This window comes from Pleurodeles waltl, chromosome 11, assembly GCF_031143425.1.
Source record: "Pleurodeles waltl isolate 20211129_DDA chromosome 11, aPleWal1.hap1.20221129, whole genome shotgun sequence".
NCBI lineage: Eukaryota > Metazoa > Chordata > Amphibia > Caudata > Salamandridae > Pleurodeles > Pleurodeles waltl.
In genome coordinates, this window is record NC_090450.1 from 338,069,228 (window position 1) to 338,096,369 (window position 27,142).

The following is a 27,142-nucleotide window of genomic DNA, read 5'->3' on the forward strand; positions in this document are numbered from 1 at the left end:
GTAGTGGATTGTTCAAATGAACACTGTTTGATTATCCTGCAATCATCGGCCTGGTCCCAGATTCCTGGTCTCATTGAACGCCCATCGGGCCACTGAGCAGGAGGAGAGACGTGCACAGTTGGTTGGAACAGAAGCCTGCCTTAGGGGGCTAACATAGCTGCCCTGGAAGTTGTCTTTGTGCCTGACGGCACATGTCCTCTGCTCGATAGTGGATGCGGGTTGGCCATGGGGAGACCCCATCCCAAATTGCAGGACTCGCACCTAGCTGCCTAGAGTCTGGATCGCCCACGGACAGATGGGGAAGCAGAGGTGGGTGTTGGGTCCTCCACCATGCAAGACACCCTGAAAAAAATCATGGGGGCAATAGCTTACTGAGCGTATCCAAAGACTTGAACACTGAGCAGAGAATGCTGAGTGCAGGTTTATATCTACCCGTGGCACCTCCAATACCCTCCGGAGGCTTTACTCCCTGCTTTATGATGACATCCACCCCCCCCCCCGGATCCAACAGCGATGATTGTCAGTGGACCTTGAAAAGGCATTCAACACTGTGAGTTGGGATTTTCTGGGGGCCACCATGTAACAGATGGGTTTGGCGAACGCATAGGGTGACTGGGTCAAGCTTCTTTACACACAACCTACTGCAAGAATTAAGACTGGCAGATGATCTCAAACAGCTATAACATACACAGAGGCACTTGACAGGGGTGTCCACTGTCGCCACTGCTGTTTGCTATCGCCATTGAACCCATGGCAGTGCAGCTCAGAAAGATGGGTCACAAATGGGGAATACACCGCAATGGGCAGTACCATATAGTCCCCTTATATGCAGACGACCTACTTATATATCTCAGGGATGGGGCGAAGACACTTCCACGGATGTTTGAGTTATTGGATGACTTAGGCACCTGTTCAGGCCTCCGCCTGAATCGCAGGAAGACATGTGTTTTCCCAATGGTCGGCGGCACGACCTGCTCGGGCTCTTGCCCAGCGGAAGTGACTTGGGCACCACACTCCTTTCGCTATCTTGGTATTCAGATTTATCATGATTTTAAGGACCTACGGGACGGTAATTTGGGGACAGCAATTCAAAGGCTACTGTCGGCTGTTACATTTTGGCGTTCCCTCCGCCTACCCACTATAGGAACAAATCTCTTAATTCGGCTTACTACAAAGGCTGGAAACTGGTCTTGAATTGATTTGTAAATAACACAAGTCATTTTAAAAAGAGATCTCTTTAACGGGCAGCCAGTGAAGCTTCATTAAGGCAGGAGAGCTATGCATGTCTAAGGAATGTACAAACTCAGGGGTGTGGAATTTATTAAAATATCTACTTGTCCAGGGGACAGGTTGCTTCTCAAATCTACTTGTCCTGTAAAAAGATCTACTTGTCCCTTTGGTGCCATGTAGTGTGGCGACAAATTATGGCAGCAATCTCATTATGTAAGAGCTCTGATAATAGCCTCTCTGATTATGCCAGGGCTACTACCATAGTAGGGCTTGAATACTTGCAGTTTCAATCCCTACTGTAGCAATTTCCTTATTTTGCCACCTTTCTGCAGATCTGCATACTGGGGCTGGAGGAAGCAGTAAGCAATAGTTCCAGGGCTGGAATGCCTTTGAGTCTGCAAACCTACTAACCTGCATGTTTTAAAGATTTTCACCAGCTTCTCTCTAATATTTTCCCATAATAAGAAAGGTTGCACATTTACTCCTGACAATGGCAGAATTAGAACTTCTTCCAGGGTTGGGAAGAAAGTGGCTGGAGGGAAAATGAACTTGCAAATGCTCAACAGATTTTCACATGAGCAAATCTACACATGCGTATTTACCCATGCTAAAATACAGTTCACAAATATTTTATAGGGGTAAGACATATACCATGGGTGCACTTTTGTGACTTTCTTTAAGAATTTGGGGCCACGTGTAGGTAGGTTCAGATTTGCGACCCGCAAATTGCGAGTCGCAAATCCGAATGTAGGATGGTGTCCCTGACACCATCTGTGATTTGCAAGGGCTTCGCAAATGCCCACCTCATGAATAATCATGAGGTGGGTCGCAATTTGCGACCCCCTGGCGAATGGCGGCCCTCACAGGGATGGTGGCTTGCTGGAGACAGCAGACCACCATGTCTGTGACTGCTTTTCAATAAAGCAGTTTTTTTTTGTAATGCAGCCCGTTTTCCTTAAAGGAAAACGAGATGCATTACAAAAATGAAAAATGAAACGTTTTTGTTTCATTTTTTCAGAGCTGGCAGTGGTCCCCAGGACCACTGCCTGCTCTGAAAAAATGTTTACAGTGACATTCACAATGGGGAAGGGGTCCCATGGGGACCCCTTCCCTTTTGCGAAAGTGTTAGCACCCATTTGAAATGGGTGCAAACTGCGATTGGTTTGCGCCCGCGTTCGTGGTCACATAACAATCCTACATTGCACTGCGAGTCGCGATTAGGAAGGGAACACCCCTTACTAATTGCGAGTCGCAAACCCATTTTGCAATTCGGTAACCAGGTTACCAAATCGCAAAACTGGATTTGTGCATCGCAATGTGCTTTTTGCACATCGTAAACAGCGAAAGTCGCTGTTTGCGACATGCAAAAAGCTACCTACATGTGGGTCTTGGTCCCTAATTAGGTCTGGTGTTAACAAAGACATTTTGTTTTTATTAAACTTCTATTTCTCTCTCTTTCGGCTGGCTTTACTGTGAGTGATCGCATTCTGCTCTTCCACAAGGAGCATATTGGCACACAAAGTAGTTTTGTTCAGTGTCAGGAACTACAGTGGCAATCAGTGACGTAACGAAACTGGAGGGTGCCCCTTTGCAAAGAACATGGAGGAGCCCCCTCTCCAGACTCACTCAGGGCAGGTGCTGTGTTGAAGGGGCCCCCTGGAGGGCGGCTGTGGGGCCTTTTTTATGCCACTGGTGGCAACATGTGCTTTTAGAGTTCAAAAACCTTTTTTTTTTTTTTTGCCAGTGTTTGTTACAATGTTGAGGGCCTGGTAGCTCCCAAAACAATAAAGTGTTACAAAAGCCATGTCAAAACAAGACACGCATTGATGAAACTAAAAGACTTATAAAAAATATGTCAGATCAGTTGGCTTTCTCCGTGTTTGTTTATTTTCATGCTTCCCATAATCGTGTTGAAAATGGTTACACTGATTTCCCATTAGAAATATTTTTGGGAAATACTAGAATGCATCAACACATTTTACTAAAAGACACTTCATTTGCATCTAATCAGAGAGCATTCTGGGAGCATTATACTTCGCCTCATAGCCTAAACTTTTCAAACATGTGTATACACGTTTATTTTTTTTTGTACTGGAACCAACGTCCTTAGTGAAGTGTGACCTTAAAACATTTATTTACAGCACTCACCCTAATAATGAAGGCTTTCAAATAATGAACCATAAATACAAGTTCGAACAGCATTATCTTTTGGAAACACATTACCTCAACTGCAGAGAGCTCCACTCTCTGTAAACAGGCAGCCAAAGGGTTTGGGCTGCAGAGGGTTGGGCCTACTTGTCCCAAGGACAAAGTAAACATAAAAACTTGTTGCCCTTGACCCCAAACAAGATGTCCCGGGCGTCGGGCGATAGGAATTCCACATCCCTGAAACTGTCCTCGCTGTTGTATTTTGAATTATTTGTAGTTTGTGTAAAGAAGTGGCAGAGAAACACAAATACAGGGAGTTTGCATAATCCAGGATGGACACAATTACTGCTGCAATAGCCGCTTTCAATTCTTCAGGTGACAGAATAGGAACAACCTTCCTGCATGACTGCCTTGATCCTGGGGGTTATGGACAGTTGCTTGCCTACCATGATGCCTAAAGTCTTGGCAGAGACCGCAGGGACAGGAGAAGCACTGAGCTTAGAGGACCAGTGTCAGATGTTGGCTCAGAGATCAGTGCTGGGGCTGTGAATGATCAGCTCAGTTTTATCAGAGTTTACTTTGAGGGAGTTAGAGGTCATCCAGTTCCAAATGAACTTCAGAGTAGACTGACATTCCTGATGGGGTTGGACGGTACCATCAAGGTGGAAAATTAGTTGAGAGTCATCAGCAGAGTTGTAGAACGTCTAAACCTAGTGTGGTATGCTTCAACAGTAGGTTCTTTCTCTTGCACAGGAAAGCATCTCAGTGTACAAATAGAAGAAAAAACCACCCAACTTCATGTGGAGGGTTTCGAAATACCAAAATCCCTAATACACACTGAATACAAAATAAGCCTCAAAAAATGACCAAGGAAAAAGTCCAACTGACCATACTTTCACACATAACAAATAAATAAATGATACATTTTATTAAATGATACTATAGATATATATATATTATGTGGTCAGATAGTAGAAACAATAAAAAGAGAAAACATAGTAAAAATAAACCCTCTACCTAAGCTGTATAGTAAAAAATAAGCATTCACACAAACACATTCACACTCTAAAAACAAAGCAAAAAGACACGTAGCGACAAGATTGGTCGAGAAGAAAAAAGAAAAAGAACAAAGCTCTCCTTCTGTGATTCAATCAAAGACACAAATTACAACTCATATATAAAGAGAATTTTTTTTTCCTTTATATATTAATATATTGTCTCTAGAGTCAATCTTCTTTATGGAAATGATGAAACACAGATCAGATCCAAAATCTCAGTCCTGGTGTGAGAGTGCCGATGTACGTTTCGGTGAAGAGTGACCATGCAAGGTCACTCACCAAATCAGGGCACACAACTTGTTCAAATTTCTGTCATAATCCCAGGGGGGGACTATAATAATTCTCAATTCAAGTACCTATAGCAAACAAAATATTATAGTTGGAATAAACAAAAACTAATATATGTGGGCTAAACAAGACAAAACAACATAAAAACATGAGAGAAGAAAAGACAGAACAGCAGGGAAAGAGAAGGAAGAATGAAACTAATATAGCAAAAAAGGAACAGAAAGAGACCGGAAATAGATGAAAACTCTAAAATTAATAGAAACAAGAACCAAAGAATTCTATTGACAAATCACAATCTTAGGGCTAACTATTGCCATAGTATGCGTTCATCTTCAAACAAAGAAAGTTGATTTTAAATCAAGACACAAGTCTCTAAACTGCATATACCAGTAGTGCTTGGTGCATCCACAATAAACATGCTGTGTGCAAGATCTTATTAATCCAAAAACCAGCCTCGAAATTGCATCTGTTTATAGTCATGTTAGAAAAGAATACAGAGTGCAACGAGAGAAAGATATATAGTGTGCCAAGATGACTCCCTCAATCCAAATAAGTGTTTCTTGGTGGACACGCATACCGATAGATGAAAATCCCCAGGCAAACATCAATATTTCTTACTTGAAAAACTGTTGTAGCTCCATATTCGATATGGCAAGTAATAATTAGGATGACTCATGATAAAAGGACCTCAACTGTCTATGATTGAAAAAAATATAATACCAAGAAAGGTTAAACAAATTCTCTGCCTCATTCACATAGGAGTTGACAGTGTAATACCAAGAGAGCACTATCTCACCAAAGCCACAATGCATACCCCCTATCCATGCTGGAGACTCACAAATACATTTGGGGGCAAATAAACCTGTTAAAAATGAATATCTCAACTGCAGGAAGGAGAAATGATGGCCTCACCTAAAAGTGCAAAAAAACAACAAAAAAAAACAAAGAGACACCAAGTCGTTAAGAAATATCACCCACTCTAAAAATTTCGAAAAAAGGCAAGTAAAAAAGCATTCCGCAATGACTTTCTTATTTTCACATACCTGCCGAAATGTATAGATGTAATCAATCTCCTTCTCAAGTTAGTGCCGTGTTCGTCTAGAGCGCGATATAGTTGGAAAACAGCTGACACACTTCCGGTATGTAGTCAACCTCATGGAAACTGAGGACGGACAACTACGTCTTAAAGCAAAGGGAGCTTGAAGGCTAAACGGCCGCCATGTTAACAGGGCAAAGTCCAAATATAATTGCAATGTCACCATAACAATCCAATGACAAATATAAATTAAAATGGTAAATCTAAGAGGGAAAATAGATCAAATCAATAGAATATTCACAAACTAGGGACCATCTAAATAGACAAACCATAAGGTATATTATGGCGTCATAATGTGGCAGGACAAATGAGGAAAAAGAAAAGAAAAAAGGAAGAAAAGAAAAACGAGATCCAGCTGCCAAGGAAATTATACCATCCTTAATGAAGGCAAATTCTAAGTGAAAGCGTTCTCACACGGAATCCTCTCATTAAGACCTTGATTGGCTGTATCCAAAAAATATATCCAGAAAACTTCTCTTTTCTTTCTATATTTGTCAGAAACACCATGGGCCATGGTGATTTTTTCTAAGATGGTCCAATTTAGATCGTCATATTGATGACCCTTCTCCCAATAATGGTCTACCAATGGAGCTTGAGAACGATGGTTCTTAATGGCTGATTTATGTTCACTAAATCGTTGCCTAAACTGTCTGCCTGTTTCGCCCACATATCCAAGCCGACAGGGGCACAAAATTAGATATATAATATTTGCACTTTGGCAGTTAGTCATATTCTTTAATTTTATATTTTTTTTTATTGTAATGTAAAGAGTCAGACACTATGGCATAAGCACAAGCATGGCATACACCACAACGATGATTTCCTAAAAAGGGGTTGGTTCCTGAAATGCTTTTTTGTAGCCATTCAGTTCCTTTATTGGGCCTCGCTTGAACCAGCTTATCCTGAAGAATGGAATTACTTTTCTAGGCAAACATCGGTCTCAAAAGAGGAACATGTTCCTTATTGGTGTTCAAGATGTTCCAGTGTGTGTGTGTTAATGACGCTTTGTATCTTATGGTTAATATTGGAATGTCTGATGACACACACCATTCTATTTGGTTTATCTTTCTGATGAGGAACAAAGAGGGCATCTTGATTGTAATATTTAGCCCTTTTGTATGCATCGCGGATGACCCTGTAAGGGTACCCCCTCTGAAGAAAATTGTCCTTCATAGTCATAGCGTTCCTATCATATTCACTTATAGAGCTACAGTTCCTGCGAATCCTAAGGAACTGGCTGAACGGAATGTTCTGTCGTTGACTACTCGGATGGTAACTGTGGAAACGAAGCAGCGTATTTCTGGCAGCTGGCTTAGTATATAATGTAACCTGAAGATGTAGCTCTTTTTCAAATATGAGAATATCCCAAAATTCACTCCTTTTATTGTTAACATGCGGAGTAAATTTAAGGTTATTGTCACATGCATTTTTATTTTATTTTTTGATAAAGAGCTTTTATTGATTTTAAGAAAATGAACAAGAAAAGAAAATACAAAAACAAAAGCAAAAGCAAATAAACTGGCACCATTAAACCCAAGTCCCTCGTCTGACCTTTTGGTCTCTTTAGGGCTCCCAAGCATTGATTATGTATATGTATCCATTTCTGGTTAAGTAGATCACCGTGATGCAGTGGCTAACGTAATAAATGTGTGTTCTTAAGCTGCAGTTCCCTCGCCACAGAGGCTCCGGGCCAGAGAATGAAATATTTTGTCAGTCATGGTCACATACAGGTTAGTTGTTTAGCGCGTTTTCCCATTTCCCCCACACTCTGTTGTGTTTGTCTGGGCAACCCCTTGCTTCATATATGGGCTTTTCGCATTGTGCACACCAGTCCATCCCTCGCCTCCACTTGGCCAGGGCCGGTGCTGTGTCGGCCTTCCAATCCGCCATGATGTCTCTCTTTGCCACCAAGCAAGCTAATCCCAGGAAAGTTCGATTTGCCCTAGTTAGTCCTGTTTCCCCCATTGCACCCAGTAGGAGCTGCACAGGAGATGCCTCCACCTCAGATTGTAGGACCATTGAAATCTCAGCTATTATTGCATTCCAATATATCTCTATGACTGGACAAGACCAAACCATATGGAAGAAGTCGGCTTCCGGATTGGGGCAACGGGGGCAGTTAGCTGTGGACGGAGGCCTGCTTTAAAGAGTCTTTTGGGGGTGAGGTATGCTGCGTGCAGGTAGAGGATTTGTAGCATTTGAAATCGGGAGGAGATGGCCAATGATCGAGGGGCCGTCAACTCTTCCCTCCAATCAGACTCATCTATAGGGCCCACTCAGCCCTCCCACTTTAAGCGGAGTCCAACAAGAGGTGGAGAGGTGTTAGTAAGTATGGAGCGGTATAACTGGGAAATTCCACCTTTCCCCAAGCCTCCCATCAGGACCTTCGCCTCTAATGGGCTGTGTTCCGGAATATTGTCCCCCGGCCGCACGTGTGTTAGCAAGGCATGTCTAAGATGTAAGTATTTATGGAACTGGGTATTGTTTAGTGAATAGATATCTTGGAGTTCCCCAAATGATCACATGTGTGGCCCTCCCCAAACATCTCCCAGAGTGGAGATTCCAATAGTGTCCCATTTCTGGAATCCTTCCAGTGCGGAGACCTCCGGCAACCACCTTCTCCGCCAGAGAGGAGTCTGCTGGGTGAGACGACTCCACCAGCCCGACGCCTTCTGAGCTGCCCGCCACCCTGTAAGGGTGATCTTAGTTACCTCCGGGGTATCCCGTGGAATTGGGCCTTCGTACAGCGCATCGAAAATCCCCCTATAGCCTGTTGTTTGGAGTTCCAGGCTATATGTTGGGTCCGTCCAGTCCGTCCAGCCCCAACCAGTCATTAATTACTAGTAAGTGTGTTGCCAGGTAATAGAAGTAAATGTTAGACATTCCCAGCCCTCCCTCGTGGATGTCTCTCTGACAGATTGCTAGGGATAGTTTGGAACGAGAGCCGTGCCACAAGAATTGGCGCGTTGTTGACTCCACTTCTTTGAACCATTTTCAGGGGGCTGGGTATGGGAAGTTCTGTAGCTGGTATAGGAACCTGAGAAGTATCATCATTTTATAAAGTGCTATCCTACCCAGCAGATTAAGGGGTAAACTCCGCCACCATTGGAGGTCGTCTCTAACTTTTCTAATGAGCGGGGTGAAATTTTATTCCCACGCCAACTCCGGTAATAGGGCAATGTGTACTCCCAGATATTTAAAGCTATTGCGGCGGATCGGAATATTTTGTTGCCAGTCGACACAGTCTCTAGAGGGGTACAAGGGGACCAACAGGGACTTACCCGGATTTAAGGTCAGGCCGGAGGCCTGTGAGAAAAGGTCTAACAGTTGTAGGGTTCGCGGGCCACTCGTGGCAGGGTTAGAGAGGTAAATAAGAACATCGTCCGCATACAGCCCTACCCGGTCCTCTGGACCTGCGGGCCATGACCAGCCCTCCAATAGGGGGTCATCCCTTATCAACCTCGCTAGTGGTTCTATCGCTAGTGCGAATAGTAGCGGGGACAACGGACATCCCTGCCGAGTTCCACGACGGATGGGGAATGGCTCTGAGACTACACCATTCACCTGAACCCGCGCGGTTGGGTTGGAATATAATAATTTTACGAGACCACGGAATTTAGGCCCGATGCCTTTGCACTGTATGACTTGGTCCAGGTAGGACCAGTCTACCGTATCGAAGGCCTTCTCAAAGTCGAGTAAAAAGAGGGTCAAGGGAGATAGGGTCATGGACCCTCGATGTGCCAGGGTGACATGTAGTCGTCTGATGCAGTGTATAGTACTACGCAATGGTATAAATCTGCACTGATCTGGGTGTACCAGTGACGGGAGGACAACCCTCAACCTAGCAGCGAGTATGGTCGACAGCACCTTAATCTAGGCATTCAGGAGGGAGATAGGCCTGTATGCCGAGCGGTTGCGAGACGGAGGCTGGGTTTTCGGGATCACCACTATTGTGGCTTGATCAATCGCAGAGGGGAAATAGCCTTTCTCCTCGGCTTCCTCGTACATATTAAGCAGGTGGGGACTCAGAATGTCCCCACACCTGTTATACAGTTCTGATGGGAAGCCATCTGGGCTGGGTGTTTTGCCTGCTGATAAGATGGATATTGATGCAGTGACTTCAGCGAGTGTTATGGCTTTGTCTAAGTTTTCCCTGATTGTTTACGAGACTTCAGGGAGGGTGATGTCCTCTGGAAGGGGGGAGTCCCTCTCCGCCAGTGGACGGGGGCGTTCCGTATATAACTGCGCATAATAAGAAGCAAAACTCTTAGCGATTTCACCAGGTGTTTTCGCAAGTGAGCCCGTTTCGTCTATAATTTCAGGGATAATTCTATCCGCTAGTGGCCGTGAGGCCAACCAGTGTAGAAGTTTACCATTTTTGTCTCCCCAGCCGTACACACGGGCCATAGATGCCCTCCAGGACTGTTTTGCAGATTCCAATACTAATTGCTTTATCTCTTCCCTGACTATGGTGAGGCGCCTCAGGATGGATGCTGAGGCGGTTGTAGTGTCAAGTCGTTCAAGGTACAACGCCTTGGCTTCAAGCTTCTCCACCCGTGAGTCGCGGGCGCGTTCCCTAATGCGGACGAGGTGTTTGGCGTAGCCTCTGAGTGAGGCTTTACCTGCAGGCCAGATCATGCCCGGAGATTGTACGGACCCTAGGTTCTGATCAAAGTATTGGGCGAGGTGGTCTCTAATCTAGAGTGTGTACTCCTCTTCTCGTAGGTGCCACGCGTTCATGCGCCACATCGGGCGCTGGGTCGGGTCAATACCTCCCAGTCGGATTCGTACAGAGGAGTGGCCCGAGACCCCACGTGGTAGTATTTCAGCATTGGTGACCCTAGAGACAACCAGTGCAGGCATGAACACAAGGTCAATTCTGGCCTGGGAGTGGTGGGCAGCCGAGGTGTGCGTGTACTGTCGCGCCCTGGGGTGCCAGGCCTTCCACATCTCACACAGACCCCGGCTGCCCATCCGTTCAAGCTTGACGCTCTCCCGGACCGAGTGGTAGATATGGGCCCAGAGACATCCAGTCTGGGGTCCATGACAGAGTTGAAGTACCCTCCTATTAGTGTGGTACCCTGAGGGAGGTCCGTCAGGACCCGGCGGAGCGTAAGTAGAAAGGCGTCGAGCCCAGCTGGGGGGGGGCATAAGCACTCACGACATTAAACGGTAGGCCATGTAGCGTTCCAGTCACAACCACAAATCTACCCTGTGGGTCTGAGTGCGTGTTCGCGACCACCATAGGTAATGTGCGATGAAGCAAGATGGCCACACCTCTAGAGCCCCGTGAGAATCCCGCATGATAAACCTTATCATAACCCCCTCGCGCCAGAAAGGGACAGTTAGTGCAGAGGAGATGAGTTTCTTGTAACAAAACCATTGATGGGGCGTACCGACGCAGGGTGCTAAACACTGCGGATCTCTTAATTTTCTCTAGTAACCCCGTTTGTATTCCATGAAAGAACTTGTATCAGTGTGTGGGCCGCATGCACAATTCTAAGGCCGTGAGATGTCAAAAGCCTGCTTGGGAGTCTGGCGGTGATCGTTCTAATCAGAGAGGAACAATGTGGTCGGTGCAACAAAGGAAACCTGTCAGAACAACTATACTAAACCCAACTGGGGAGTCGCGGTCAGATGGACTGCCATTAAGTGGAGTGTTGGACCCCTCCCTTCAGTCGGATCAGTTACAATCGGCTGTCGTTAGCCAAATTTTGATATTGCAAGAATTTATCATGTTGCGTTGTGTGTGTCCCCGTTCCCCTCTACAAAAGTCAGCGCCTGGTGTAATAACTCCCCCCACTATTATCGAGTCCAGCGTGCAAAACCATATTAACCAAGTGCGGGGGACTGGCTCAGGCGATCTCCCTCTAGCCCCTGCCCCGGTGTCTGAGCTCCCAGGGAGTCCCCGCAGCTCCCAACCACTCGGGAATCCCGGTCCGGATCGTTGTCTTTGTCATCCTTTGCCGAGATGTAGGTACTCCTCCTCCTACCGTGTCTGGATCTTGTCCTTTTGCGACTTCTCCGTGTGCCCAATCGGGGGCCAGGTCTATCTCCCGGAGCTCCCCCAGGGGGCCCCTCCGGCTCTCTGCCCCCTCCTCCGTAAGCCAGTCCCAAGCCTCTTCAGGTGATTCAAAAAAATGTGCTTTGCCGGCTAGGATAACTTTGAGGCGTGCGGGGAAGAGGAGCATGTAGGAGAGTTGCATCGCTCTGAGTTTTTGTTTTACTTGTTCGTATGACCGACGCCGGGCCTGGACCTCCCAAGTGTAGTCAGGAAAGATCAGGATTTTATGGTTGTCCCAAAGGAGGTCAGGAGAACGCCTGGCCTCTCTAAGAATGGCGTCACCGTTCTTAAAGTTGAGGAAACGTGCTATCATGGGTCTTTTGGGTCCTCCCAGTGGGGGCCGCGGTGCCAAAGCCCGATGGGCCCGTTCACTTGCAAACCATGGTGAGAGTATATGTTCCGGCATCCAAGACCTCCAGAAATTCAGGGGCTTTGCTATCCTCTGCTCCTTCCGGAAAACTGACAAAGCATAAATTGTTGCGTCAAGAGCGATTTTCGGCGTCTTCGGCCCAGCGATGTAGTTCACCAGTTCGAGTTTGCAGTTGAGCTACCTTGGTCCTGAGGTCAGCCAGGTCGTATTCGGTCTGTGATATGCGGTTTTCCACTTCCGTGATCAGACCCACTGCGTTTCTAAAATCTTGTCTGATGAGGCCGACTTCTTCTCTCACCTCCCCAATTTTGATTTTGACTGCCTGCTGTGATGTTTGAATCGCTTGGAGGATGGTGCTGACTCCGTCTGGGATCGGTGCACTAGATGGCGTCTCGCCCTCAGTCCGAGAAGCCGCTGGTGTAGTGAATTGGTCGATCCTCTGTTGGGATGGCTGCAGCTGTTTGGAGGCCCTGTCCTTTCCCATGGCCCAGTCCGGGGTCGGGCAAGGCCGTCGCAGCACCGCGCGGACAAGGCTCATTCATGCCAAGGACCTTTTATTCCTAACGCGCCCCCAGTTAGTCGAATGCACTAAGTTAAGCGTGCTCCAGGTCACTAAATCCCGGTCCTGGTGGAGTCCCAGACCGGCTCAATCCGGGGGTGGGGGGGGGTGGGGTACCTCCCCTGCTGGGTCAATGAGCCGCAGGGTGTCCCCGCGCTAGCAGCACACCACCAGTCACTCTCCAAGCCCGGCCACCGAACCGCTATCAGCGTATCCCCACAACTCCCAACTCACCCACGGAGTTGAGGAGAGTATGAGGGTGGAGGGGTCCGCTCCAGTCGTCTCGTCCCCATCCAGTTGGATCAGGGCTACTCCCACACCTGAGGTATGCGAAAAAAAGGGGGGGGGGGTTCCCGGGCCCCCTGCTGTCCCCCAGTGTTTCCGATGTGGCTCTTGGGGGTCGAGCCCGATGACCGCTGCTCTGGTCCGCGCCGGGCCACGTGCCTCCTCACTCCTCGGCCAAAAAGCAGTCCTCCTCTCCCTGTTCGGATCCAGCCGCGGGGCACCGTGCACTGGCGCAGCAGAGAACCGGGGGGGCGAGACTGCCTCACTGCTCCCGGGCCCCGGGTCCAGCCAAGAAACAAGGAGGGGGGTCTCCCGGGGCTCACCAGCTGGCATCTCGGGTGCCCGTCCGGTCGTCCTTCGTCCTCCCTCTGATCTCTGTAGGGCCCCAGCTCATGAGTCTTCGACCGGAGAAGGGCCCTGCCGCGTCCTCCCACTCTTGGGCGCGGCCTCTGCAGCTCGCGGTCCGTCTGAGGAAGGCCGCTCTTCCCGAGGGAGCCGCCCCGGGAAGCACTGAGCGGGACCGGCCGCTGTCAGCCAGCAGGCGGCCGCTTCAGGTCACGCAGGATCAGCCCAATACCTCCATTGGGGGGGGGGGGAGTCCCCGGAGTCGACACGCCCCGCAGATTCCAGCCCAGCAGAGCTTCCAGGCCGGGAACAGGAACTCCAGCCCCAATCGCCGCAGGTCCGGCCAGTCCCCCAAGGAGTACGAGTCTCCGAACGCCACGATTCTCGGCCGCTCGGGGGCACCGCCAGTCAGGGCATCCCTGGGGGCTTCGTAGGTGCGGGAACGGGGGTGATGAAGGCGTTTTATCCGGGCGGATGATGGAGGGGTCCAGAGCACTCCTAGAGTGCGACCGCCATCTTGACGCCCATGGCCACGCCCCTCATTTATCACATGGATTTAGCCACTCAATATACTCCTGGAGAAGATCTGCTTCACCTGTCCAGATGAAAAAAATGTCATCTATATATCACCCCCAATAGGAGATATTTTTTAAAAATGGAGCCATTTCATTATATATATGTTTGGTCTCAAATTGACCCATATATATATTTGCAACACTGGGAGCACACGCCGCTCCCATGCTAAGTCCTTTGATTTGCCTATATATGGTTCCATCAAACTCAAAGACATTTTCCTGCAACACAATCTCTAGACAGTTAAGAACGAAGCCTATGGGAGCAATAGTGCTAGTTTCTGTCAGAAGTTTCCTGACCACTTCATATGCCTCCTGTTGTGTTATGTTTCTATAGAAAGCCTCCACATCCAGAGTAACTAAGAATGAACTTTCAGGATTGAAAGCAAGTCCCTCTATTCGTGATATCATATAGCCCGTATCTTTGACATATGAAGGAAAATTTATGATCAATGGTTTAAAGAAAAAAATCGATGTATTTTGATGAGGGTTCAGTGGCGCAATAAGCTGATAATAAGCTGATAAGCTGGTTCAAGCGAGGCCCAATAAAGGAACTGAATGTCTACAAAAAAGCATTTCAGGAACCAACCCCATTTTAGGAAATCATAGTTGTGGTGTATGCCATGCTTGTGCTTATGCCATAGTGTCTGACTCTTTACATTACAATAAAAAAATGATAAAATTAAAGAATATGACTAACTGCCAAAGTGCAAATATTATATATATAATTTTATGCCCCTGTCGGCTTGGATATGTGGGTGAAACAGACAGACAGTTTAGGCAACGATTTAGTGAACATAAATCAGCCATTAAGAACCATCGTTCTCAGGCTCCATTGGTAGACCATTATTGGGAGAAGGGTCATCAATATGACGATCTAAAGTGGACCATCTTAGAAAAAAATCACCATGGCCCATGGTGATTCTGACAAATATAGAAAGAAAAGAGAGGTTTTCTGGATATATTTTTTGGATACAGCCAATCAAGGTATTAATGAGAGGATTCTGTGGGAAACGCTTTCACTTAGAATTTGCCCTCATTAAGGATGGTATAATTTCCTCGGCAGCTGGTTCTCATTTTTCTTTTCTTTCTTTTTTCCTTTTTTTTCCTCATTTATCCTGCCACATTATGACGCCATAATATACCTTATGGTTTGTCTATTTAGATGGTCCCTAGTTTGTGAATATTCTATTGATTTGATCTATTTTCCCTCTTAGATTTACCGTTTTAATTTATATTTGTCATTGGATTGTTATGGTGACATTGCAACTATATTTGGACTTTGCCCTGTTAAGATGGCGGCCGTTTGCTTTAAGACATAATTGTCCGTCCTCGGTTTCCATGAGGTTGACTGCATACCGGAAGCGTGTCAGCTGTTTTCTAACAGCTGGGTAACGCGCTTAAAAGCCTTCTATTTTTCGGTTCGGCTCTTTTCCAACTATATTGCGCTCTAGACTAACACGGCACTAACTTGAGAAGGAGATTGATTACATCTATAAATTTCGGCAGGTATGTGAAAATAAGAAAGTAATTGCGGACCGCTTTTTTACTTGCCTTTTTTCGAAATTTTTAGAGTGGGTGATATTTCTTAACGACTTGGTGTCTCTTTGTTGTTTTTTGTTTTTTTTTGCACTTTTAGGTGAGGCCATCATTTTTCCTTCCTGCAGTTGAGATATTCATTTTTAACAGGTTTATTTACCCCTGAATTTATTTGTGAGACTCTAGCATGGATAGAGGGTACGCACTGTGGCTTTGGGGAGATAGTGCTCTCTTGGTATTACACTGCCAACTCCTATGTGAATGAGGCAGAGAATTTGTTTAGCCTTTCTTGGTATTATATTTTTTTCATTCATAGACAGTTGAGGTCCTTTTATCATGAGTCATCCTAATTAATACTTGCCATATCGAATATGGAGCTACAACAGTTTTCCAAGTAAGAAATATTGATGTTTGTCTGGGGATTTTCATCTATCGGTATGCATGTCCACCAAGAAACACTTATTTGGATTGAGGGAGTCATCTTGGCACACTATATATCTTTCTCTCATTGCACTCTGTATTCTATTCTAACATGACCATAAACAGATGCAATTTCAAGGCTGTTTTTTGGATTAATAAGATCTTGCACACAGCATGTTTATTGTGGATGAACCAAGCACTGCTGGTATATGCAGTTTAGAGACTTGTGTCTCGAGTTAAAATCAACCTTCTTTTTTTGAAGATGAACGCATACTATAGCAATAGTTAGCCATAAGATTGTGATTTGTCAATAGAATTATTTGGTTCTTGTTTCTATTAATTTTAGAGTTTTCATCTATTTCCGGTCTCTTTCTGTTCTTTTTTGCTATATTAGTTTCATTCTTCCTTCTGTTTCCCTGCTGTTGTATCTTTTCTTCTCTCATGTTTTTATGTTGTTTTGTCTTGTCTTGTTTAGCTCACATATATTAGTTTTTGTTTATTCCAACTATAATATTTTGTTTGCTATAGGTACCTGAATTGAGAATTATTATAGTCCCCCACTGGGATTATGACAGAAATTTTAAAAAGTTGTGTGCCCTGATGAAGGTGTGTGACCTTACATGGTCACTCTTCACCGAAACGTGCGTCGGCACTCTCACACCAGGACTGAGATTTTGGATTGTATCTGTGTTTCATCATTTCCATAAAGAAGATGGACTCTAGAGACAATATATTAATATATAAAGGAAAAATGGTTTTCTCTGTAAATATGAGTTGTAATTTGTGTCTTTGATTGAATCACAGAAGAAGGAGAGCTTTGTTCTTTTTCTTCTCGACCAATCTTGTCCCTAGGTGTCTTTTTGCTTTGTTTTTAGAGCGTGAATGTGTTTGTGTGAATGCTTATTTTTTACTATACAGCTTAGGTAGAGGGGGTTTTTGACTATTTTTTCTCTTTTTATTGTTTCTACTAACTGACCACATAATATATATATCTATATATCTATAGTATCATTTAATAAAATGTATCATTTATTTATTTGTTATGTGTGAAAGTATGGTCAGTTGGACTTTTTCCTTGGTCATTTTTTTAGGGTTATTTTGTATTCAGAGTGTGTTAGGGATTTTGGTTGTTCGAAACCCTCCACATGAAGTTGGGTTGTTTGTCCCTTATGGTTTTAAACTGGCAGACCTATATTAAAATGGTATGTGGGTTAGCTGAACATTCACCTGTGTCTTCCTACAAAATGATTAATAACAGGATGGTTGAGTAGAAGGCCCTACTTTTCTTTCCCGTTGACATGTTTTTGTGCATGATTATTGTCTCTCGGGACTATAGACCTCAGTATCTCACATGAAATATTGTGAAATATTACCTGGTTTATACGGTGCATTCAATATAGCCTTTGGTGTGGGGCAATGCTAAAGACCTCTTTTTCACCGAACAGGTACAGAACAGCGCAAGCTTTCATCTGTCAGAGGACAGATAACAAACACTAGGTTAGCAGCAGCACAAGTTTTCCCCATCACAGAACATGTACAAATCAGACAGCAGCAAAGGAAGCTTTGCTTCCTCAAATAACAGGTATAGGATGGCAGTAGCAAAGCAAACTTCTTTCTCTCATAGAAGGCAGGAAGTGTAACCTTCCACTCACCACAGAACAGATCCAAAGGGTCAGACTTGTATACGTTTCCATAAATTACAGAACATGTAGAGTTAACGCACAAATTACATATAGGTTATAGACAGGTATTTGGTCTTGAGTAGGTGCCTAACTCACTGAGGAGATAGTATGAGTGGATGAGTGAGTGAATATGTGATTTCTGATACCATACTCAAACATGTGATATTCCCTGTCAGCGCCCTAAACTCTTTACTGTACTCTTCTAGAGATAAGTTGTGTTGATTAGTTTGGTTTTCGATGTATTGAGAAGAGCTGTAACCTAGTAGGCCACAGCCTAGGTAATTAAGCTTTACACAGGCACACTTTGAAAAGGATTTAATGTGCTTTGCAATCCCTGCCTCTATGATGCACCTGTTTAAAATGTTGAGGGCTGCCATTGGCTCATAGCCATGCCAGCATCAGATTGGCGGAAACTTAAAAAAAAAAAAAAGACATGGCCACAGGCTATGCGTCAGGGCACAAGTCGAGGGTACACGCGGTGGATGGAGTCCACCCACTATTTTCACAGGGTGGATGCCCCCCCCACCAAGAGGTTGGCCCCCAGTATAATATGATGGAATTGTCTCTGTGTCATTTCCTGACACCAGGACACACAGCAACGCCTGCATGCTGTCTGTTTTCCCTTCACAAAGTAAAAACTGAATTTAATGGGCCATCCGCTCACCTGTTGTAGAGTGAGCCTGTCTGGGAGCTATCTGAGTCTCACACATGGGTGCCAATGTAATGTAGAGGAAACAAAGGCACAGGTTATATGATTTCCGCAAGTACTTAAAGAAGCTACGATTTGGAGGCAAGCTTTTGACTGTTCAAATTCTGTGCAAATGCATGCACTTTAAAATGTCAGACTTTTTGTTCTAGGCGAGTATTTATACACACAGAAAGGAAAATACCACTATTTTTTCATGTAAGTCTTCAAAAAGAGGTCCTCATTCCCAGCAAGGTGTGTGAGTGCTGTACATCACACCCACACATTTTAAATTGACAAAAAATACAACTTTGTAAATCAATGTACAGGATGTAATTTTATTTAGTGCTTACTACCCCTCACAAGGTGTCACAGTGCTTTTCAGTGAGTAGCATGCTACTGAGGGACCCAAAAAGGATTAGGGTTGGATTACTATAGGGAAATATGAGGATGTGTTACAGACAATGAGGATTACAACTTGTAGGAGTCACATTTCCTTTATAGATCACTGTGCTATATCAGAAGGGTTGTAATTTATGAACTGCAAGTAACAAAAGGATCTGTGTTAAAATCAGTTACCCACTTACCTTTTTACATAAAATAAAAATCTGTCATCTGCATTTACAAGGTGTGCTTTGCAGAAACCTCAGTAACCCTCTATGCCACTTTTGAGTCAAAACTGTGACTAGACAAAACTTTGATCTGTACAGAAACCGTATTAACCACAAGAGTTAGCTTACCATTACTATTATTCCATGAGATTTACTGGGCACACAGAGATCTCTGTAGCAGGTGCCTAAATCCCAATACGATATTTTAAAATTTAGTATTTTCAATTAAATAAGCCAGAACAGATTTACGGCAACGTTTCTCGTTGTTGCCAATTTTATTGTACAGATTTTTTTTTTAAATGTATAAGTTGACTGTCAGACTGCTTTCCATGACTCCACCCCTTGCGAATCTACCCCCCTTCCTTTGCCAGACCTTGACAACAAAATTATTGGTTCCTAAAGTAAAGTGTTTCCAGTTCCAGCACTGCTACAAGGATTACACACACAGCAGCAGCAAAGGTGCAAAACGGTTTTAATCTTGGGATGTAACTTCGGGTGTGGGGGACATACCCTTAATCATTTTTTGCCAGGTCTTGGCCTCGTAGTGAAAGTTTCAGGGACTGTCTGCTGCAATAGTGACAACAGTGACATCAAGTCACTGCAGACAGAGTATTGATCGGTGAGCTGCTATCTTAACACAGATAGTTGAGAAAAGGGAGTGGCTTGGCTCTAAGAGCCCTACATGAGCAAAGCCATGAAAATATTTGCCATGTAAATAAAGCTAAATAAAACATGATAAATTTGCTTCAAAATTTTAAAAAGTGTATTTTTGTAACATGTGAAAGCTTTTCACATTAGTACTTCAGATTCCATCACTGCATTTCTGAAAAGTAGTAGTTTGAAAAATATGAACTTGGAAATAGTGAGGGCTCCCCCAAGCTAAAGATGCCACTAATGAAACCACACTGACGTATACGAAAAAGTGATGTATAGAATACTTGTGGGTATTCTTGTGGTACTGATTCCAGAGACAGCTGTGCTTTGGTTGGACTGGTGAATGTGAAGTTGGTTTAGATATAAGCATGCCAAGAATAATAACGAGAGATATCTGCTGCTAAATGTGGATGAGAACCTTTTGGGGACAATGTGTGTGCCTAGCTTGTAGCACTTAGTGGTTTATCTGCCATTGTTAGTGAGACACCGAACTTCATCCCCATTTGGGCTGTTAATTCCTTTAGACATGAAACTCAAGTAACAGACTTAAGTAGTGATCAGCTTTCATTTCTTACATCCTGTAAAGTGTTCAAATGTACTCCTGATAGACCTGCTAAAGATATGTAGGAAGTCTTAAGATCTGATGTCACTTCTTATGATGTCACTTCCTGTGCGGTCATGATGCCACTTCCTGTCATGTCATGCGCCGTGAAGTGACTTGCATATTGCCTTGTTTGGATAGTCCCCCCACTTCTTTTCTTAGGGCTTGCACCCTGCCTTGCTCTCTATGCAGTCAGGTTCTTGCCTGCTCTATCTATGCACTCCGGATCTTGAAATACATCCTCATATCCATCAGGATCGCCCAAACACTGCACCAATTTAGAAAACAGCTAAAGAATCGCCTCTTTAAAGAACAAGACATCATGATGCAATATCAATTTACATAGGATCTCGAAAACTAGCTACCCCTTCAATAACTCGATGACTCTCTTTGGCTATGGCCGTGCGCAGCGTTCCGCTTCATTTCGGCCATCAGCACAGTTTAAAAGCAAACCTTATTACCTACCAATTAATGGTCAAAAGAAGCATACGTATGTTACGGATAACAACTAGCAACTAACGCCACGTCCTTGTGGGCTAGCAGTTGGCAGACATTACTGTTCACTTCAGTGGGCAACGCCGTTCATCTTTTACCCCCCCCCCCCAGCGTTCCGCTTTATTACATATATCAACCAGTGAGATCAGGTGAAACAGCACAATAGTTCAGTTTCCAATACAGGCACCACAGAAGTGAGACTCGCAAAAAGTACGGAACACTGAGGTTGAGTAACGCCCTCCGAAAATGCCCATGTGGAAGGGTCCTGAATTCGAACCCTTTGGCAATTATGCCTCCCTCATCTGGGGGACAAGCGATAACACTATCGTTACCGTTGCCACGCCCCCCTGAGCTGTCAATTACTGGCCCCCTCAGCTTACCTGCGTCCATCATTCCCAGCTGTTTGACTGGGCTTCCACCTCCGACTTCTAGAAGACCACTTAGAATAAGAGGATAGGGATTCGGCCTATCCAGAAAGCAGCACAGTACGTGCAATAAAGGACGAATAGGATCATAGGATTTGTCTAACAGGAAGCACACGTATCCAATCAGAATACACCTCTGTATGAGGACAACAAGGAGGCGGTGAGGTCGGGTCATTTAAGATCAGCTGCAATACCGGAAGCAGGAACAAAGGCAGGCGTACATAGCTGCAACAGCAATCACATTACCTTTGCATGGAAATAATAGGGGAATATTCCTTGGTCGAGCGAACAAGATCGAATAGCAGAGTGACATTACGCACAAGCCACTCTGCGCGCAGTCCATCGCAATTTTGATACTGTGCATATTTCATACTCTTGTAATAGTTTAGGAAATATATATTTTTAAAGGACGCAGTCGGGACTTCCTAGTGCTGCAGGCGAGGGTAGCGGCCATCTTCGAACTTGTTGTTTCTAAAATATGAACCCGGAGAGACACTACATTATGGTCTATATGACGTCCACTATGACACCCCATCAGTTATTAGCAAAAAATAAAATTAGGAGATCATTAGCCGGCGTGTACTGATCTGGGGTTTACGTGACTGCTTAGTAACAAGAATGGGTGCTGAAACCTACCGGATTGACAGTGCCGGTAGGTATTGTTGAGATGAAACCAGGTTCAAGCACAACTTCGCTATATCTTCCTTCCACTGTCCAAATTCAACCCCAAATTTACAGTTGTTAAGGCCGCGGTATAGTCCTTTATCTATTGCTGTAGCCGGAACACCAAAGGATCACAAGGAGTACATCAATGTGCACACAACGTACACAATGGTACCATGTTTAGAACAGAGCCACCTAGCTCTGAAGTAGCGCATTTACAGCGTAAAACGAGTCACTGGATTGTTTTCATCGCTTTGTGTTTTTGTTACTTCAGGTAAGGCCATATAGTGCATTAATATATTTCACGTGCGATATACGTCTGAGGAGGATGCCATGTTGTACGGAATTTTTTTTATAGTACTTCCGGGTGAACCAGCTGCTAAGTGAAGGAGCAGAGCCATCTTGATGTACGGAAAAGCAAACTGGTGCTCTCAGCCAGACGCTGTCCGTTTTTAGTGTCTCACCGGTAATCTTGCACAAGCTTCACGGAGATGGTGATCTGTTGCGCGGCGGTCAACTGCTCCAACCGACAGGGGCAAGGCATTCGAGGATCTGTATCGTTTCACAGGTACAAGGTCTACATTCTATAAAAACCCGATCCGTTCACGATTTTGGACAGCGTAAGCTAGTAACCACGAGAGCAATGGGCAAGTGTAGTTTGACCATCACCGGTTGTAACAGTGGCAGAATGATGGGCGCTATAGTTATAAAGCAAGTTAATCATGCAAGGGAACAACACTGACATAGAAGTATTCTACTAAATCAAAAATACAGTTGCCACCGTAACCGGCAATATAAACACGAAACCAGACAGGGGGAAACACATGGTCAATAGAGTCATTTAGAGACAGAAGAACAAAACTAATTTAGCAGTGCCGAAAACGTAGGTTGGAGAGCGAAATATGTATTTGCCTCAAGAACGCAATTGAGCTCTTCCGTGGTAATTTCTGTTTCGCTAAGTTATAGAGTTAATCTTAGTTACAATTCGTGAACGCACACTTGCTTCGTTACTATTGCAGTCTTGTTGCCCTTGTTTTGAGGGGGCCGTGCTCGGAGTGAGTGTGAGAGAATGTTTGTCAACCGTGCAGTATTGGTCAGAAAACAGTTGTGATTTCTGTTTTTACACGAAACTGTGACGTGCACCCTTTTAATCGACAATGCCATTGCACTGGTAGTGCAGTGTGCCATATATGTATGTATATATTTAATTTTTACCTAACGATTAGCTAATATATCAAATGCTAGGTTGTGCCCTTTCTTTTATACTTTTGTTTGGGAGCTACTCAGGTAGCAGGTACGTTATTTCTTTCTTTCGTGTAAGGCCCTTTCGTCTAGTGTATAGTCCAGGCTTCTTTATCCCACCAACTGTCCCCATCTCCTAGCTTCCACTCTACAAGGACATTCTACTGTGAGCGCGTCAAGCCTTATTTGTTTTGTTATAAATAGTAAGGAGACACGGCCTTAGGCCGATGAACCTTCTGACTAGTTTAAAATGATCACACCATCACATAAATGACACCATAAGTAAACAATTCGATCCATTATAGTCAGTAATTGTAAACACCGTGACCCATTCGGCCACGACTACCATACCTTTTAGTATCATTTAAAATGTTTATTTCCCTATATTAACAATGCTAAGATCACGTAAATTAATCTCAAAACCATATGATAAAAATACAGAAACAGCACAGGTTGACCGAAACGCCTAAAGAGTCTTAATTTTATCAAAGCTACAATATGCCTTCAATAGTGACAGTACAAATCAATAGTAATTGAACAAGGGTAATAATATGCAATTGAATGTTGTCAGTTCCTTGTCAAAGACATATGAAGAGAAACACCTCACTAACTCCCAGATTAGCATCAGCATGTTAGGCTTTATGCAAAAGTTTTAGTAACACAAATTTAGAAAACATCTAGCTGGGACTCTATCAAAAGCAGCAGTTGGTACCTAGAAACAAAGACAAATCAACAATAAACATTGCAGTTTTACAGGTGTCCTTAAGGATCAGCTAGCGGTGTTGTCTTCATCATGGAGAAATCCGCATCAAGACAGAATCGTAAAGGGAGGTAAATAGTTCAGAATTGGGGCACTAAGATCTCTGACCCATCAAGTTAATGCCTTAAGACAAATCAGGAAAATCGTTACAAGTTTTAAGCAATAAGCGCTAAAGTAAGCACCAGCATCATTGCATGGAGCATGAGAAATAACTCAAAAATAATAAAAGTACCAGAACGTCGGTAGACTAGCTGGTAAGTGACAGAGTGTCCAATAGTGACATTGGAATAATGGTTGCAAATGAAAGACTACTACTGCACACAATGCTCCATGAACAGTGTGGTTAAGTTAAAGTTGTCCCACCTTTTCCATTGGTCAGACGCATCTGGCGATGATATTTATCCAATTATAATTTTAGTACACGTCAGAAAAATATGCTAGGCTGACATCCGCACATTTATGATTGGTTCTTCTTCATTTGCGTACATCCATTCGATACAATAAGAATCAACTTGAGGAACCTTCCGTTCATTAGCAGTAGGTCCATTGTTCATCGCTTTTCCAATATACTTCTAATCAACATTTAGAGTGATGTAGAAACATTTTTAGGTTACACACATTTTCTTGAAAGAAATACATTTCATTAATACAAGTTCTGAACAAGTTTGAGATTCAAACAAAGGATTTGTTATACAGCGGACATGAGATCGTTCTGCCAACGTTGCAATTTTCAGTATTTGGCGGACATTCAGTTTTATTCGTGGCCTTGATAACTTCTTAAGTCCTTTCAGTTAACTCAAGTAAAGTTCATAATATGTAGCTGTAAGTATCACAGAGTAATGCATTTTCAAAAATATATAAACTCCTAATACATATTAATACATTATTAGTGAATAACTCAGTATAAGATGGTGGCCAGTCAAGTAGGCACATTATAAGTCACATGTTATTTTTCTATGCTAATACATTTTATTTGTTAAAACAAATAAGGAAATACATGTAATAATTATTAATGTTAATTTCAGCGCTCACACTACTGCGACATTCATCTAGCATTACAGACACCAATTTAGACATACCGGGAATGTGGAAACACCATTAAGCTGTTCTGTCATATCGCTTTGGTGTGGCACACTAAAACAATTCTTTGATGAAGGAATAGTGATTTTCTCACAAACACTTTTTTTTTTTTTTAAACTAGTATCCATTGTTACAGAATTATTAGTTAGTTTTCATATTTTACATGTTTGGTGTTCCTTATTAATTTGATTATTGTTGTCGCTCCAGGAGTAGAACTCTGCCATTGTGTGGTGTTAGGTCCCATGGATTAAGTCAGACTTGGCTCTGGGAGATATGTTATTGGCAACAGGACACTGTTTTGCATTTTTGAATAGCAGTTTTAGTACATAATATGTGGGTTTATTTATTTACATATAGTCACTGGAAAACCAAGGACAGTCATAGTTATCTTGATGTTATGATAGTAAAAAAAAAAAACACTGAGATTTGTCAGTTATCGTTAACTATATCTTGTCCCTAGTGCACTTGTTGCTCATGCATGTCACATATGACATCACAAATGACAATCATTGGCATCACAAGTGATATCACATATCACTTCGCCAAAAAACAGTAAGAGTAGCATATTGACCAGGGAGCGCCAAGACCATTAGTAAAAACAGAAGGAAACCCAGCTCACCGTAATATACAGAACAAAAATGTTTTTTAACAGCACACAGATATTGCAAAAAGATATTTCTCGTCCATTTAGCCCATTAAATAATTTAATATTCCTAGCTATATATCACAAACAACACAATTCATGTTATTAAAACTATATAAAAATGGCCTATGGAAACCATATCAATCCAGTACAATTCAAATATGCTAACGTAATTTTCGGTGGCCCTTTAATTTTCTACATCACCTGTACCAGGACAAAACATAAACAATGAACACCACCAATCGATCAATATACTCCAAATGTAAGTAAATTCAATTATTTACCTCTCTGGTTGGAATTAATTCTTCAAAGCAAAACACTGGACTATCACAGTGAGCTTATAGCACTAGTATTACAAGAAAGACACCAACATTTATGGGATAAAAATATCCAAAGGTGGAATTATGAAATACCACAAAATGTCCATTTGATAAGGAAAACAAAGGACATTCTGTGGTGTCTTTCTTCTATAAAGATCACACTCCATGAGGTAAGTTTTAGCTTTTATTGCAATCCAGGTGTGAGAGAGCATCTGCTGCCCCTAGTTCCATAATGAATTCCCCTTCATTTCAGCAATAACATTCTTAACATAACCACATTTTGCAATGTACGTAACACAAAAAGATGACCCAACACCACACATCCCTTTTCCTAAGGGGTTTGAATATGAACACATAGTATAATGCAGATTTACTAACCGTTAATAATTATAACTCCTATTTCAAAAATATGAATACAATAAAATGATACTAAGAAGCATTTGCAATGCAATAGGTGTCACATTTACCTGAGTTTGAGCTACTGGCATTGTAAATGCATCACTGGACTTTTTTTACAACATTAATTGGTCAATCCTGCTGTATTATTTTGTCCTTTCTGCTACATAATTCCAGTGGCCCTGCATTTAAACAAAGGGCCAGTAGGCCTACTGGAATATTTTTTTTAAACAAGGCCCTTAAAACACAAAACTACCCCCAGGTGCAAAACATTTTTACTTGGCAGTTGGTAAGGCACAGGGCAATAAATAAATAAATAATTGTACTCCAAGAATGCGTGCTTACTGGATCACTGTCCCTTTACTGCAGTCTGGCGTGTCAAACAAAACGCCCATCATTTTTCACATGCTTGAGGAGAGCCACCTCGCAAAATAATGATCCTCAGTCAGTCTTCAATGGAAATATTAGTTATTAAATAGTGACCATTGTGCCTGATAATCAACTGTAAGCTCTCCTCAGGGTTAGTTTTATAAATACACTCACACACAGCTCAAGTTTTGCAGATACAAATGTGTAGTTCATCTTGTCAGGTTTCTGCTTTGTGTTTGCAGCTTGTATCCTGTTATAAAAATAAAACTACACATCCCAGAATGCAAAGCTAAAACATAAACTAAATGAGCAAATCACACATTGAACTAGGGTGCTAGACAACTCTACGAATACTACTCCAAGAGCTGATTTCCAGCTTGTATCACATTATAAAAATAAAACTACCAGCCCCAGAATGAATAAATGTGCTGCAAAGAACATATACTAAGCAGAACAGAGTGCATATAATGTAAAAATGTCAAAATAACTCAGGCAATTAATGTCCTTTCTGGAGAGAGAACGTACTTTTGTCTAGTGGAAGC

The 27,142-nt window shown here is 43.3% G+C and overlaps 2 protein-coding genes across 3 annotated transcripts in view; one reads left to right on the top strand and one right to left on the bottom strand.

Moving 5' to 3' along the window:
- Nucleotides 1–21,307, bottom strand: part of ATG4B (autophagy related 4B cysteine peptidase) — a 483,533-nt gene extending 462,226 nt beyond the window's left edge. For both annotated transcript variants that reach the window (XM_069213627.1, XM_069213626.1), the window contains exon 1: nt 21,083–21,307. In XM_069213627.1, coding sequence (XP_069069728.1) covers nt 21,083–21,302 — 220 coding nt within the window. In that variant the 5' untranslated portion in view covers nt 21,303–21,307. The remainder of the gene's footprint in view (nt 1–21,082) is intronic.
- Nucleotides 21,308–22,186: 879 nt separating this feature from the next.
- The window catches only part of THAP4 (THAP domain containing 4), a 424,173-nt gene continuing 419,217 nt past the window's right edge, over nt 22,187–27,142 (top strand). Inside the window, exon 1 of the mRNA XM_069213628.1 lies at nt 22,187–22,358. Within this exon, the coding sequence (XP_069069729.1) occupies nt 22,282–22,358 (77 nt within the window). The 5' untranslated portion in view covers nt 22,187–22,281. The remainder of the gene's footprint in view (nt 22,359–27,142) is intronic.